At 38.6% G+C, this 14,676-nt stretch overlaps 1 protein-coding gene across 12 annotated transcripts in view; it reads right to left on the bottom strand.

Moving 5' to 3' along the window:
- ANKRD13C (ankyrin repeat domain 13C) overlaps positions 1–14,676 on the bottom strand; it is a 132,208-nt gene that overhangs the window by 17,215 nt on the left and 100,317 nt on the right. For all 12 annotated transcript variants that reach the window (XR_007924037.2, XR_011390665.1, XM_002715925.5 and 9 more), the window contains 2 exons: positions 2,319–2,398; positions 263–361 (listed from right to left, as the gene is read on the bottom strand). Coding sequence is in view for 10 of the 12 variants with exons in the window: in XM_002715925.5 (XP_002715971.2) it covers positions 263–361; positions 2,319–2,398 (179 nt within the window). In the remaining 2 variants the exon portion in view is untranslated. The remainder of the gene's footprint in view (positions 1–262; positions 362–2,318; positions 2,399–14,676) is intronic.

The following is a 14,676-nucleotide window of genomic DNA, read 5'->3' as shown; positions in this document are numbered from 1 at the left end:
CAGCAATGCCTCCAACTACTTTGTTCAGCAACGACATGTATTCATGTACTCCTTTTATATTAAAAAAAAAAAAACTTCAAAAACATGTCTGGTAAAATTATAAAAACATGAATACTTTTGTGAACTAAACAATTTTAGAAGCAGGGTGCACATACTATCAGGCATACGCTTTTACATTTCAAAGTCCTCAAATGCAAATATAATTATAGCATATGGGGTTTAAGAGCTTTTCATAAACATGTATAGTTAGTAAAAAACTTACAACTCAATCCCTAAGGGAAATTCCTGGCTCATTGCTATCGTGGCTTTAAAGGTTTTCTTACTCTCTTTGCACACCAGTTCTCTACCCAGATGAGGAGCTCTGAAATGGAAAAAAAAAGAGAGACTATTAAGAAAATTTCCACAGGCTATCACTTTCCTGAGAAGAATAATTTGTCATCTTCTAATGGCATTAATTAATGTTTCAATTTTCCTAAGCTTGCTATAGAAGTAAATTATACTTATGCTAAAAGAGACTAAGTATATAAGAAATGTAATCTAGTGGAGTAAAATGGACATTTTAAGATTCGATGATTGTTTACAGCCCTTGTCTCTTCTGTTGAGGAACAGTGTTTTCTTTCTTCATCCTATGTGTTGAACTCTTTTACTTAGTGTAGGTTTAACTTCATGATCCTTAAATAAACTGAAAGCAAATCTTTGTAAAAATTATGTGTGAGAATAGGAGAGGGAGGAGGAAGAAGGGTTGGATTGTGGGCAGGAGGGAAAGTGGGGTGGGAAGTATCACTATGTTCCTAAATCTGTACATATGAAATACATTAAACATGTGTAACTTAAATAAAATTTTAAAAACCATAAAAAAAGAAATGAGGGTAACAAAATAAAATAGCTGACGGCAAAAGTTTAGAAAATAATTATCAGACCGTAATTAATTCCAATTTGAATATAATTTTAATAATTACTACTCTAGAGAACAAAGAAAATCACTAGAAAAACACTGCAAAAGTATCACTGCATATCTTGAAAATTACTCAATTTAGTTTCTTTTAATGTTTACCATAGTGTCAGCATTGATCAATAAAGAGCATCATGAAGAATACAGAATTCTATGTTATGTCAAAATAAAGAATTTTAGCAAATTTAGTTTAAAGATTTAATTGGCTTTTATTTGTAATTCTCATTCTATAAAATAGAACTAGTATTCCAATGAGCTGAGCAGAGGAGGTTGGCTTTAATACAAAGAAAAGGGCTGAAAAAATAAAGAAGAAACAAAAAGCAGACTCATCTAGTCCCTTCAAAGCTATTTTCCTTATAGGGTAAAACGGAGGGGGATTTCCTTACTATGCAAACTCAGGGTATGACTGGTATCACATGTGGGTTTTCAAAACTGCCCTGTTACAAAGTATTAATTGTGGTACCCAGCATAAATTATTACATTCTGGTTTGATCTGGTTTGCTGGAGCCTACAGCAAAACAATGGCCTCCCATAGAATTTGTTTAGCACTATAGAAGATTAATGTGGAAATATTGTGAAGGAGATAAAAAAATATAACAAGCCTTTCAATAAGAAGAAAATGATGACAACTTTTCAAATATATGAGTAACTAATATTTTATTCTATACCAAAAGGAAATAGTATTTGGACAGACTAAATATTTTATTCATTCATTCATTCATTCAAAATACAACATTTTTAAAATCTATTCATCATTCTTTTAGTCAATAACTACCTACTTAATATGACCTATGTGCTAGCTACTTTACTGTTAGTAAAATCACAACGAGAAAAGGTTCTATGAAAGAATGATGAGAAGTAATCTAGCATAGGTGAAACAAAAAGATGACAAGAGATGAACTTGGAAAAGCAAAGAGGAGACAGTGAATGACCTGCCATGTCATGTTAAAGAATCAAGATAATCAGAAAATAAGAAAATTCATCATACAACAGAAAATCTCAAATATGCATTTGTGTTGGGCAATTCCCTAAATTACATTTCCTTAGAACAAGTCCTGTAGTTTTGTTTGCTTTGTTTTGGTGTATGTGTGTAAATTGGCAGGGAGGGATATAGAAAGAAGGCTCCATGTCCCTATTCGAAGAGTATATATAATTTGGGATACTTCGCCATCATTATGCTTAACTGATATTTTTAAAAGGTAAAAGAATTACTTTGGACAAAAATATACTAATAATTCTGTCTCATAAGTACTTATTATACTTAAATATCACATTTTTTTTAAATCGTTCTTCCTAAAAACCAAAGAGTACATAAACCCAAAAAAGAAAAAAAGAAAGAAAAAAGAAAAGAAATCAAAACACCTACTTTCCATTTTCAGCAGATATATATTCTTCCCACGTAATAGTGTTCTGAGGAGGAGGGGTAAGGGATTGTCTTCGAACCGGCTGCCAAAAAAAAAAAACAAAAAACAAAGAAAGAAAGAAGGTTGGGAAGAAAGAAAATGTCACATTCTTTAAAATATAAAATTAAAAAACACAGTAAATGGTTTAAACTTCCAAACTGCCTAATCTCTTCAATATAATAGTTGAAGAGGTTCCTTCCAAGACAGTTACATGTGATTTAATCTCCAAATCAATTATTTTTTCTAAATCCTAATAAGAACACAATTATCATTTTTTCTAAACCCTAATAAGAAGACAAGCATCAAAGTAATACTCTCCATTCATTGAATGTTTCAGTCATCTACAATGTTCTCAGCATTATGCTAGATGCTGAATACAGGAGCTGCAGAGAAGTGTAAGCATGAACTCTGACTTCAAGGAACTTACAATTCAGTTATAAGTTAAAAAAAAAAAAAAAAAAAAAAACCAGAATAAACATTAGCCAGAAATGCCAGCCAAATAGTCTCATCAGGAAGATGATTAAACACGAGTGACAGGGGAGGGGCCACAATGCCACAAGGATCTTGTTTTCCTGGGGGCTCACCCAAGATCATCCACTTTGTGGCTAACCTTATGATTAAAGTGTCCTAATAAAATGGGAGCTCAGCCAAACCACATGTGCAGAGAGTCCAAAGGTATAGCAACTCTCAAATAAATGTCAATCACAAATGACAATGATGAGCTTCAGGACTACACCAGTCAACATCCCTCAGACTTCAAAAATAAAAGCCTCAGACCAGGAAGAATAATACAGGAGTTCAGAGAAGATAAGTTTCCTATGGATAATAAATCAAGCCATGTGATTGGACTTTATATTTACACAAAGAAACAATTAACAACTATTTTAAAGGTAGTAAGGAACTAATCTAGGAAGTGGTAGTGGAAATTGAAAATCGCTAAGGGAAAACTGACAAAGGGCAATAAATGAAAGAGTCATATAAATTACAAGATGTCAGGAGTGCAGTTTGGGATATGAATGTTAAGATTCTAATAGGTAATCTGTCAGAGATGTTAAAATCAAAGATTTTTAAAGCACAAAATTGAGTTAGAATCCTAGTTGCAACACTTCGTAATTGAATGGCTCTGTCAGTTTAACTCACCTGCAGAAGGGGGGTATGGACAACAGTCTCCGGATCTTCTTTAATTTAATATTAAATGTAAAGTATAAACTTCATTTCATTTAAATATTAATTTAAAATGAAAGGAAAAACACATATAAAAAGCTTAGTGCCTCTCACAGAAAACAGTAGTTAACTATACATTGGGAAGTTTCTAGAGTACAGTCACAGAAAGCAAAAGAATTCTCTGAATAGAAGAAAAATAAGTAAAACAGAGACCTGATAACTGAGTCCAAAACATCAGGGTTAGGGGAAAAAAAGAAAGGAGACAAATAAGTAAAGGAAAAAAAGAGAAAGCATTACGACATTGAAGAAAATAGAACATGTCACCCCAAAATATGCCTCTTTGATATAAAAATTATTTTTTACATGAAGACATATAAAAATAGCAAGTAAAGGGCAAGCTTTCTCTAGCTTCCTCTTGCCATTTTTAAAGATAGATTTATTTATTTATTTAGAAGAAAGTGACAGAGAGAGAGAGAGAAAGAGAGAGAGATCTTCTGTCTACTGGTTCACTCTCCAAATGGCTACACAGCCAGGGCTGGGCCAGGCACAAGCCAGGAACCAGAAACTTCATCCAGTTCTCCTAAATGGATGGGTAGGGACCCAACTACATGAGCCATCATCTGCTGCCAGGCACATTTACAGGGAGCTGAATCAGAAGTGGAGCAGCTGGGACTGTAACTGGTGCTCTGATATGAAATGCCAGGGTCATAAGTGGTGGCTAAACATACTGCATCACAATAATGATCCCCTTCCTATTTTCTGACAAAAGACAGCATATACATGCACCTGTGCTGAAAACAACTCCAAATTCTCAGCCTAGAAATGACATCAGAGAGTCTGCAAACAAAGCTTACTCTGTTTCCTCCCATATATTTACCTTCCCAAAGTTTCCAGCTCTTGAAAGCCTAAAACCAATTTCTTTTGTTCTTTCGCCATAAATTCATTGGTTTTTGCTGAAGATACTATAAAAGTGGAGCTCTAAACCATTTTTGAAAGATAATAAAATGGGTTTTATTCATAACACAATAAAAATACCCTATGGAATTAGGAAATATTTCCAATTTTTAAACATACATTAACCACAACTTAAAAAATATATTCATAGCGTCACAAGAGGGAAATGAAATATTCCAGGAACATCCTGAAAAGTGACAATGAAACATATACTAGGCTAGAAATTGACAGTTAAACCCTGACTGCACACAGATTATATTCACTCCTGTACTTTCTCAATAAGTTCTTCCTTATATTTGCCTTTCTCCTTTCCAACTTGTTGAGACTTGGCTTTACGTTTGAAAAACATTTTTTTTTTTCTGGAAAAGTCTGTGAGGGATTAAGATGGCTGCATAGACAGGAACTTCACTCACCCTAGCCACAGAAAATTACCAGAACAACAAAGGAAGGACTATGCTTCCAGGAGACTAACTGAGGGAAAATGTCAGTAAAGAAATGGCAAAACTGCAAACAGCACAGAGACTCTAAAGCCGAGAGAAAAACAAAGCAGTTCCTGCTCTGTCACACCCCGGCCAGGGGGAAGCCATATTGCCAGAAGAAGGTAAGCTGGCAGCACTGCTACCCATGCCATTGCTGCAGACTGAAACCCTAACTACAGAACTCCACTTTACAATCAGTTTAGGTAGCTCCTTTGCTCCAAAAAAAGAATCCCTACTGCCTCCCTCAAGCCCCAAAGCATCTGATCTGAGCTGAGATCCAGTCACTGCTAAAATCTGTTCTGACTTACCAGACAGGAAGAAGCTCTGTTCCCACTAGAAGCCCCCAGAGTCACAGACAGGTGCTTTCCAGGGTAGGGAGCAGACTCCTCCCATTCTGTAGCTGTAGGAGCTCTGAGAAAAGTCCTGAAGCTATTCTCACTGGCTCCATGTGATCTATGAAGTTCTCCTCTGCTTCAGGCTGGTGGAATTAGGTTTTGTTTGAAAAGACTTGGTTTAGCCAACAATTCCACAATCCCTGGCAAAACTGGTACTCACCCTGTGAGAGTTCTGACCCTGGCATTTCATATCAGAGCATCAGTCACGTCCCAGCTTCTCCACTTTTCATTCAGCTTCCTGTCAATGTGCCTGGGAAGGCAGCAGATGATGGCTCACATACTTGGGAGAACTGGATAAAGTTTCTGGTTCCCAGCTTGTGCCCAGCCCAGCCCTGGCTGTTGCAACCATCTGGAGAGTGAGCCAATAGGTGAAAGATATCTCTTCTGTGTCTTTTCCCTTTCTCTGTGAGACATGAGTAAGTACCCCATTGCATCTGGCAGCTCCAGGGTGAATATTAGTACTAGATTCCTCAGGGTCACTAGAATCTACCCTGTGGGGCCTAGGGAAGAACCTACCTGCTTCCACCACTCTAGACCCACTCCTGCCAGTGCATAAACCACAGCATAACCCCAACCCTATTGGACTGGGGCAAATCCCCTTCCTTTCTCCCAGTGATGAGACTAGAGCTTTTGGTGCATAAGTCCCAACATCAGTCACACCTACTCAGCAAGATCTGGGGAATGTTCCATCCACATCACAGTCTCAAAATCACAGTCACTGGTACCACAAGCTCCAATATAACTCAGGTTTGCCTGAGAGGACAAGAGGACAACTGCCTTTATGTCTCATAGCACCAAGAATGTGATTACAATGATCACAAAGCCTACTCTAACTGACACATTTCTCCGGAACTGAAGATACATACCTTAAGAAATCCACATCCACTTCAAAGTCATTACACTACTTCCATGAACTGCTGTACACTAGACAACTCTGACACTCATAGACACTACTGACATTGACTATGGCTGAAGAAATCACTCAGATGTTACACTTCTGGGCTCAGCTAGATCCAAAGGCAAAACAACAAATCAAGTGATAGCTTGTACTCCATCTAAACCAAGTCTTTTCAAACAAAACCTAATTCCACAAAGAACAAACTATTAAATCAGTTGTGCAAAAATGAACTGTTAAATCACATGTGCAGACATCAACACAGGGACACAGGGAACACAAAGAAACAAGCAGGCATGACACCTCCAAAAGAACACAACAGTTCACTAGAAAATAGATCCTGATTTGAGGAAAATCTATGAAATGCCTAAAAAAGTAATTCAAAATAATGATCCTAAGGAAATTCAATAAGATGCAAGAAAATGCACACAGTTCAAAGAAATGAGGAAGGGACCAGCATTGTGACATAGCATGTAAAGCCACTGCCTGCAATGCAGCAACAGCACAGATCAAGAAGAACAAAGAATTTCTGACCTTGAAACAAAGATTTTGAAATAACCTACTTAGACAAAAATAAAGAGAAAAGAATGGAGAAAGCCCATGAGATATATGGGATACCATTAAGCAACCAAATACTTGCATTATAGGGATACCTGAAAGAGAAGAGAAGGAAAAAGGAATTGAGAAACTACTAAATTCAACAGTTGAAAACTTCCCAAGTCTCGAAAAGAGATATGGATATCCATTTACAGGAATCCCAAAGGACCCCAACCAGACTCAACCAAAAATGACCTTCTCTAAGGAATATAATAGTCAAAATTGTCAAAAATTAAGGACAAGGAGATAATGCCAAAGACTGTCAAAGAAAAATGTCAAGTTACATAAAGGATATTCCCTTAGACTAATAGCAGACTTCTCAGTAGAAATCCTACAGGACAGAAGAGAGTGGGATGCTATATTCAATGTCTTGAAAGAAAAAGACTTTCTCCTAAGGATATTATATCCAGTTATGCTATCCTTTAGAAGTGAAGGACAGGCCAGGCCGGCGCCGCGGCTCACTAGGCTAATCCTCCGCCTAGCGGCGCCGGCACACCGGGTTCTAGTCCCGGTCGGGGCGCCGGATTCTGTCCCGGTTGCCCCTCTTCCAGGCCAGCCCTCTGCTGTGGCCAGGGAGTGCAGTGGAGGATGGCCCAGGTGCTTGGGCCCTGCACCCCATGGGAGACCAGGAAAAGCACCTGGCTCCTGGCTCCTGCCATCGGATCAGCGCGGTGCGCCGGCCGCAGCGCGCCGGCCGCGGCGGCCATTGGAGGGTGAACCAACGGCAAAGGAAGACCTTTCTCTCTGTCTCTCTCTCTCACTGTCCACTCTGCCTGTCAAAAAAAAAAAAAAAAAAAAAAAAAAAGAAGTGAAGGACAGGCCAGCGCCGTGGCTCACTAGGCTAATCCTCTGCCTGCGGCGCCAGCACTCCGAGTTCTAGTCCCAGGTGGGGCGCTGGATTCTGTCCCGGTTGCTGCTCTTCCAGTCCAGCATTCTGCTGTGGCCCAGGAAGGCAGTGGAGGATGGCCTAGGTCCTTGGGCCCTGCACCCACATGGGAGACCAGGAGGAAGTACCTGGCTCCTGGCTTTGGATCGGCGCAGTGCACCGGCCGCAGCATGCCAGCCATAGCAGCCAATTGGGGGGTGAACCAATGGAAAAAGGAAGACCTTTCTCTCTCTCTCTCTCTCTCTCTCTCTCTCTCTCTGTCTCACTGTCTAACTCTACCTGTCAAAAAAAAAAAAAAAAAAAAGTGAAGGACAAATAAAGTACTTCCCAGACAAGCAAAACCAGAGAATTAATCACCCCTAGATCAGCCTTTCACAAAATTTGGAAGGGAATCCTACATTAGAATTACCCAACATGGGGCTGGGGCTATAGCACTGTAGGCTAAGCCTCCATCTGCAGTGCTGGCATCCCACATGGAGGTTGGTTCATGTCCCAGCTGCTCCTCTTCTGATCCAGCTCTCTACTTACGGCCTGCCTTAATGGCTCAGCTCTGGCCATTGTAGCCTTTGGGGAGTGAACTAGGAGATGGAAGAACTTTTTCTCTGTCTCATTCTCTCTGTGTCTATAACTCTACCTCTCAAATAAATAAATAAAAATATTAGATTATTTTTCCCAAAAAGTAACTATCATGAAAATACATGCCAGTATAAAAATCTAGTAACAGAGCCAATATAATACCAATTAACAAAATAACAGGAGTTCTATCAATATTAACTGTGAATGTCAATAGACTAAATTCCCCAGTCAAAAGATATAGGTCAGCTGAGTGGATTTAAAAAAGACCCAGTGGCCAGTGCTGTGGCATAGCTGGTAAAGCTGCTGCCTGAAGTGTGGGCATCACATATGGGTGCTGGTTCGAGTCCCAGCTACTCCACTTCTGATCCAGCTCCCTGTTATAGCCGGGAAAAGCAGTAGAAGATGGTCCAAGTCTTTGGGCCCCTGTACCCACGTTGGAGATCTGGAAGAAGCTTCAGGCTCCTGGCTTCAGATTGGCACAGCTCCAGCCAATTTGGGGAGTGAAATGTGGCCATTTGAGGAGTAAATCAGCAGATGGAAGACCCCTCTTTCTCTCCCTCAGCCTCTGTCTCTCTGTGACTGTGCCTTTCAAATAAATTAATTAATTAAAAAAAAGATCCAACAATATACTGCCTACAAGAAACTCACTTAATAGATAAAGATAAATATATTGACTGAAAGTGAAGGGTTACAAAAGATATACCATGCAAATGGAAACCAAAAATCAGGAGTAGCTCTACTCATATCAAATAAGATAGACTTTAAATCAAAAACTATAAAAAGAGACAAGCGCATTATATGGTAACTAAAGGATCTATTCAGGATAAAAATATAACAATCATAAATATATATGCAGCACAAGATCACCCAGATATATAAAACAAATATTACTAGGCCTAAAGGAAGAGATATATTCCAATACAATAATGGGGGGGGGGACTTCAACACCCTACTGTCATCAATGGACAGAAAATAAAGAAAGATTATAGTTGAACCATGTGATAGAGCAAATGCACCTGAGAAACATTTATGGTTTAAACAGCTATAGAATACACATTTTTCTCATCAGCACATGGAAAATTTTCAAGGATAGACCATTTGGGTCATCAATTACATCTCAGAAAAAAATTCTTTTGAGATTATTTATTTATTTGAAGGTCAGAGTTACAGAGAGAGAGTGAGAGACATAGAGAAAGATATTTTCTATCCATTGTTTCACTCCCCAAATGACCGCAACAGCCAGGACTGGACCACACTGAAGCCAGAAGCCAGGAGCTTCTTCTGAGCCTCCCACATGGATGCAGGGGCCTAAGGACTCAGACCATCCTCCATTGCTTTCCCAGGCCCCTTAGCAGGGAGTTGGATCAGAAGTGGAGTACCCAGGGACTGGTGCTGTAGCATAGCCTGCAGTGGCAGCATCCCATTTGGGTGCGAGATTGAGTCTCAGCTCCCCCACTTCCTATCTAGCTCCCTGCTAATGTGCCTGGGAAAGCAGCAGATGATGGCCCAAGGGCCTGCACCCATGTGGGAGACCTGGAAAAAGCTCCAGTCTTCTGGTTTTGGGCCCAGTTGCAGCCATTTGTGGAGTGAACCAGTGGATGGAAGACCTCTTTCTCTCTGCCTCTGCCTCTCTGTAAATCTTCCTTGCAAATAGATAAATCTTTAAAAACAAAAACAAACAAACAAACAAAACAACAACAAAAGAAATGGAACAACCCATATGGGTTGCTGGTGTTGCAGGCAGCTTTAGCTGCTATGCCACAATGCCAACCCCTAGAACTTTTTTATAACTGAAATCATACCAGGTATCTTTTCAGACAACCAGGAATAAAATCAGAAATCAACAAGAATAGAAAATTTACAAATACATGGAAATTGAACAACTACATACTGAATGACCAATGGATCACTGAAGGAAATAAAAAAATTTTTGAAATAAATGTAAATTAAAACAGGACATTAAAGACAAAAAAAACCTGTGGGCTGGGGCTGGTGCTGTGGCATAGCAGGTAAAGCTGCCGCCTGAAGTGCTGGCATCCCATATGGGTGCCGGTTTGAGTCCTGGCTACTCTACTTCCGGTCCAACTCTGCTACAGCCTGGAAAAGTAGTAGAAGATGGCCCAAGTGCTTGGGCCCCCCTGCACCAATGTGGGAGACCTGGAAAAGGCCCCAGGCTCCTGGCTTTGGATTGGCCTAGCTCTGACCATTGCAGCCAGTTGGAGATGGAAGACCTCTCTCTCTCTCTCTGCCTTTCTTTCTCTCTCTGTGTAACACAGACTTTTGAATATATAAATAAATTTTTTTAAAAGATTTATTTATTTATTTATTTGAAAGTCAGAGTTACCCAGAGAGAGAAAGAGAGGCAGAGAGAGAGAGAGGTCTTCCATCTAATGGTTCACTCCACAGATGGCCACAACAGCTGGAGCTGTGCCAACCCGAAGCCAGGAGCCAGGAGCTTCCTCCAGGTCTCCCACATGGGTACAGGGGCCATCTGTTGCTGCTTTCCCAGGCCATAGCAGAGAGCTGGATTGGAAGTGGAGCAGCCGGGTCTCAAACCGGCACCCATATGGGATGCCGGAACTTCAGGCCAGGGTGTTAACCCATTGTGCCACAACACTGGCCCCCGAATATATAAATAAATCTTTAAAAAAAACCTGTGGGCTACACAAAAATCAAAATTAATAGGGAAGTTTATGTCAATAAGTGCTTGTCTTAAAAAAAAAATAGAAAGATCTCAAGTATCTAATGATTCATCTCAAGGACTTAGATAACCAAGAACAAACCAAACTCAAGATCAACAAGACATCAGAAATTAAAAAAAAATCAGAACGGAAATAAATTAAATTGAAACTTTAAAAATAGACAAGACAAACAAAACAAAAGAGCTGTTTGGTTTTGAAAAGACAAACCCTTAGCCAGATTAACAAAAAAAAACCTCAAATAAAATTAGAGATAAATAAATCTAAAAAAAAAACAGTAAGGGAAGTTGAGTGTGATTTATAGATTGTGACAAAGATACTAATATATTAGCAATAGAAGCTGGGAGTAGGGTATGTGGGAACTCTGGGCACTACTTTACAATTTTTGTTTTACAAATTTAAAACTGCTCTGAATTTCTTTTCTGATCTTCATCTAGTTTGAGCCTAGTGATGTCTATCTTGCTCAGGCGGTGAACGCTCAGACAGCTTTGCCGTTTGCCTTCTCATGCCGCCCTTTTCTTTCTGCACACCTGGACCACCTTGCCAATCTGCTGACTTTCGTGATGCCCTAGAACCACCAGGACCTCACACTCCTTGTGGGTGGCATGCAGCAGATACAATAGTTCCTCTGCAACTCCTTGGAGAGTCAGGATGACTTGGTCTCCCTGTGCATGTGCACGGGGGCACTGAATTGGTGGGATCTGTGGATTTTGCTTGTCTAAGGTTAAGAAAGGGTTAAACTTCATGCTATCTAAGTAGCACAGGACACTTAAGCCACCATTTTGATTTACTTTTTCACTCTGGCTTCTCCTTTGTGATGTGCATTACATACATTCATACACCTGCTTTGCCTCTCTTATTAATCTTTCTTTTGTTACAGGAGTCCATCCAATAAATAGCTAAGGTTGCCCTCCTCTGCAGTATCATGGAGGTTAAAGCAAGACTGTTTCAGTGTCATACTAAAGAGAAAGAACCCTGAAAAAAGACCACAGATTTTTTTGCTGTTTAAGTCTTTGACGATCTTTGCATTGCAGCAGAAGGATATAAGAAGGAAAGAAACTAACAGGTTTTCATTATCAGAAAATATGAAGAACATCATTGAAACTTATAAGGTGATACACAGAATGTAGATCATCCTAATTCAGGGAGATAAGAGCTATGATAGAAGGATCCAGAGGATGACATAAAAGCACATAAAAGCATTTCTGACTCAGACTGAGGTAGAAAAAAGACCTGACCTATGGATTTCTGGGCTGAGGAGCCTATTAAAAAAAAAAAAAAGACAACAAAATAACCAGCTGAAAGAAATCAGGGAAAGCCTAATGGTGAGACAAAGCATACTGTACTGGGAATCACTCAGTGTGGTGTATCTACTTAGTGTGGATGGCATACACGACGTTTAGTAAAAATATAAGGTTAAGCAGCAAGACAGAAAAGAAAAAGGTAGTTTGAAAGGGTTTTGTGTATTAAGTAGATTGCACATTACTCAGGAAGCAATGAAAACTATTTTGAGTGATATAGTATTTAAAAAACAAACTTTGGAACCAGCATCACCAATTACTAGCTGACCTTGGACATTTTAGTCAACCATGTAACCTTATAAAATTATTATGAGGTTAAGAATGGGTTGTTAATTGTAAACTGCTTAAACAGTGCCTGTACTACCTCTCAAATAAATTAAAAAAAATTAAAAAGTGCCTGAACGACTTAAAATTTTTATCGTAATCACTCTATACACTTTAATTATTGAGCATTTCAGTGTGATCAATCTGACAGCAGTGTGTATATTAGGACTTCATGTTGATCAGATGTACAAGTCAGAAAAAATCTCATAAATTTAAGGACAAATTTCAGGTTGATAGCATGGGTAATGCAGGAAACAACAGTGCCACTACTCAAGGCAGGGAAAAGAAGAAGAAGGAAAGATCATTTAATCAGTTTTAGTCATACTAAATTTTAGACATCTGTGTTTATCCAAGTAGAGGTAGGCGAAAGCACAACAGGTCTGGCAATCAGGAGAAAGTTCAGAGTGGAAGGTATGTGTTTGGGTCAGAGTCATCAGATGAAGTGATGTGTGTCAAGTGTGTATCTTCTGATGAGATACCACGAATAGCTAGTTGTCTCCCAGTATCTTTCTCCCGGGCTTCTTGATAAAAGAACTTCCCTTCCAAATTTTCAGATAAGCACATGACTTCCCAGAATAAAAAGACTTATTTTCTAGCCATCCTTGTAGATAGGTGTTAGATGTGACTAAATTCTAATCAATGGTAAGAGAGCAGACTAATTGATGCAACTTCTGATTGGGTTTGCAAAGAGCATAGGCCTGATTTCTCCTTCCTAATTACTATTAGGAATTACTATTTCTACTGGCTGGAAAATGAAACCAGTGAAACGTTATCTTATACAACATGGCTAAGGACCATTATTCTAGACATGGCAGAGAAATAAGACAAAACAAAACAAAACAGCTAGGTCTGAGATTAACCCAAAAAGGAAGACACACAAACATCCACAATACACACAAATTCAGATTTTTTACATGAGAGACAATTTATATAAATTATTATTATTATTTTGGGATCTCTTATTTGTAAATAGATTTATATCACAAACAATACTGAAGCTAATACATACAGTGGAATAGTACACACAATACTATGGCATGTGGAAATGTCATATCAGAATGACAAACAGGCTGAACAACTAATTAGTGACCTCATAAGTGCATTAGGCAAAATAGTGTCCAATGACACACTATGAAATGATACACGTCAAGAGAACCTACAATTTTAGGGAATACAGCTGAAGAAATTTAAGGTTAGTGCTCAAACCCAGAACTAGACTAATCCCACCACTAGCCCAAATCTCTGTTAATATGTATGATTTATGTTTATACATTTACACTTCATGATGCAGATACATTTGCTACATAATTGAATAATTTCAAGAAATAAACTTCTTTAAATAAGTTTCTGTTATTTCCAATAGAATCTAAATGGTATGTTATACAATCTCCATTTTAGTAGAGATGGTAATAAATAAAATTTAACATTTAAGTAGTTTACCTTATCAATGTAAACATCAATTACATTCTAATAATTTCTAGTTTATGTTTATTCTAATTGATCCTTTTTTATATGACACTTCTAGCTGAATCCTTCAATGTCCTCTCTATACAGATGCCATGGCTGTCTAATGAAACACAGGGACATGAATGCTACCACAGGACAAGAGACAGCTTTCTAATGCTATTCCACTAAGCCAATCAATTCTGTAACTGAAATGCCTTCAAGTCTTTCCTACATAATTTTATGTAAAAATTCAGATGACTATTGTTCTTGAAGCATATAGCACATGCCTTATTTCTAGGTTTGCTGTAACACCTTTTATGCTCAAGGTTTCTGGAAGTTTGAAATATTCAGGTCCTTCTGCTCTCAATCGACCATGTTTAGAAAATATCCAGAAAAAAAAATGAATCTATTGAATATGTATAGACCTTTATTTCCTGTCATTATTTCCTAAACAATATATTATAGCCACTATTTAGCTTTTTTTAAAAGATTTATTTATTTATTTGAAATTCAAAGTTATATAGAGAGAGGAGAGGCAGAGAGAGAGAGAGAGAGAGGAGAGAGAGAGAGAGTTCTTCCATCTGATGGTTCACTCCCCAATTGGC

Source organism: Oryctolagus cuniculus, chromosome 7, assembly GCF_964237555.1.
Source record: "Oryctolagus cuniculus chromosome 7, mOryCun1.1, whole genome shotgun sequence".
Taxonomy (NCBI): Eukaryota; Metazoa; Chordata; class Mammalia; order Lagomorpha; family Leporidae; genus Oryctolagus; species Oryctolagus cuniculus.
This window is presented reverse-complemented; position numbering and strand designations above follow the sequence as displayed.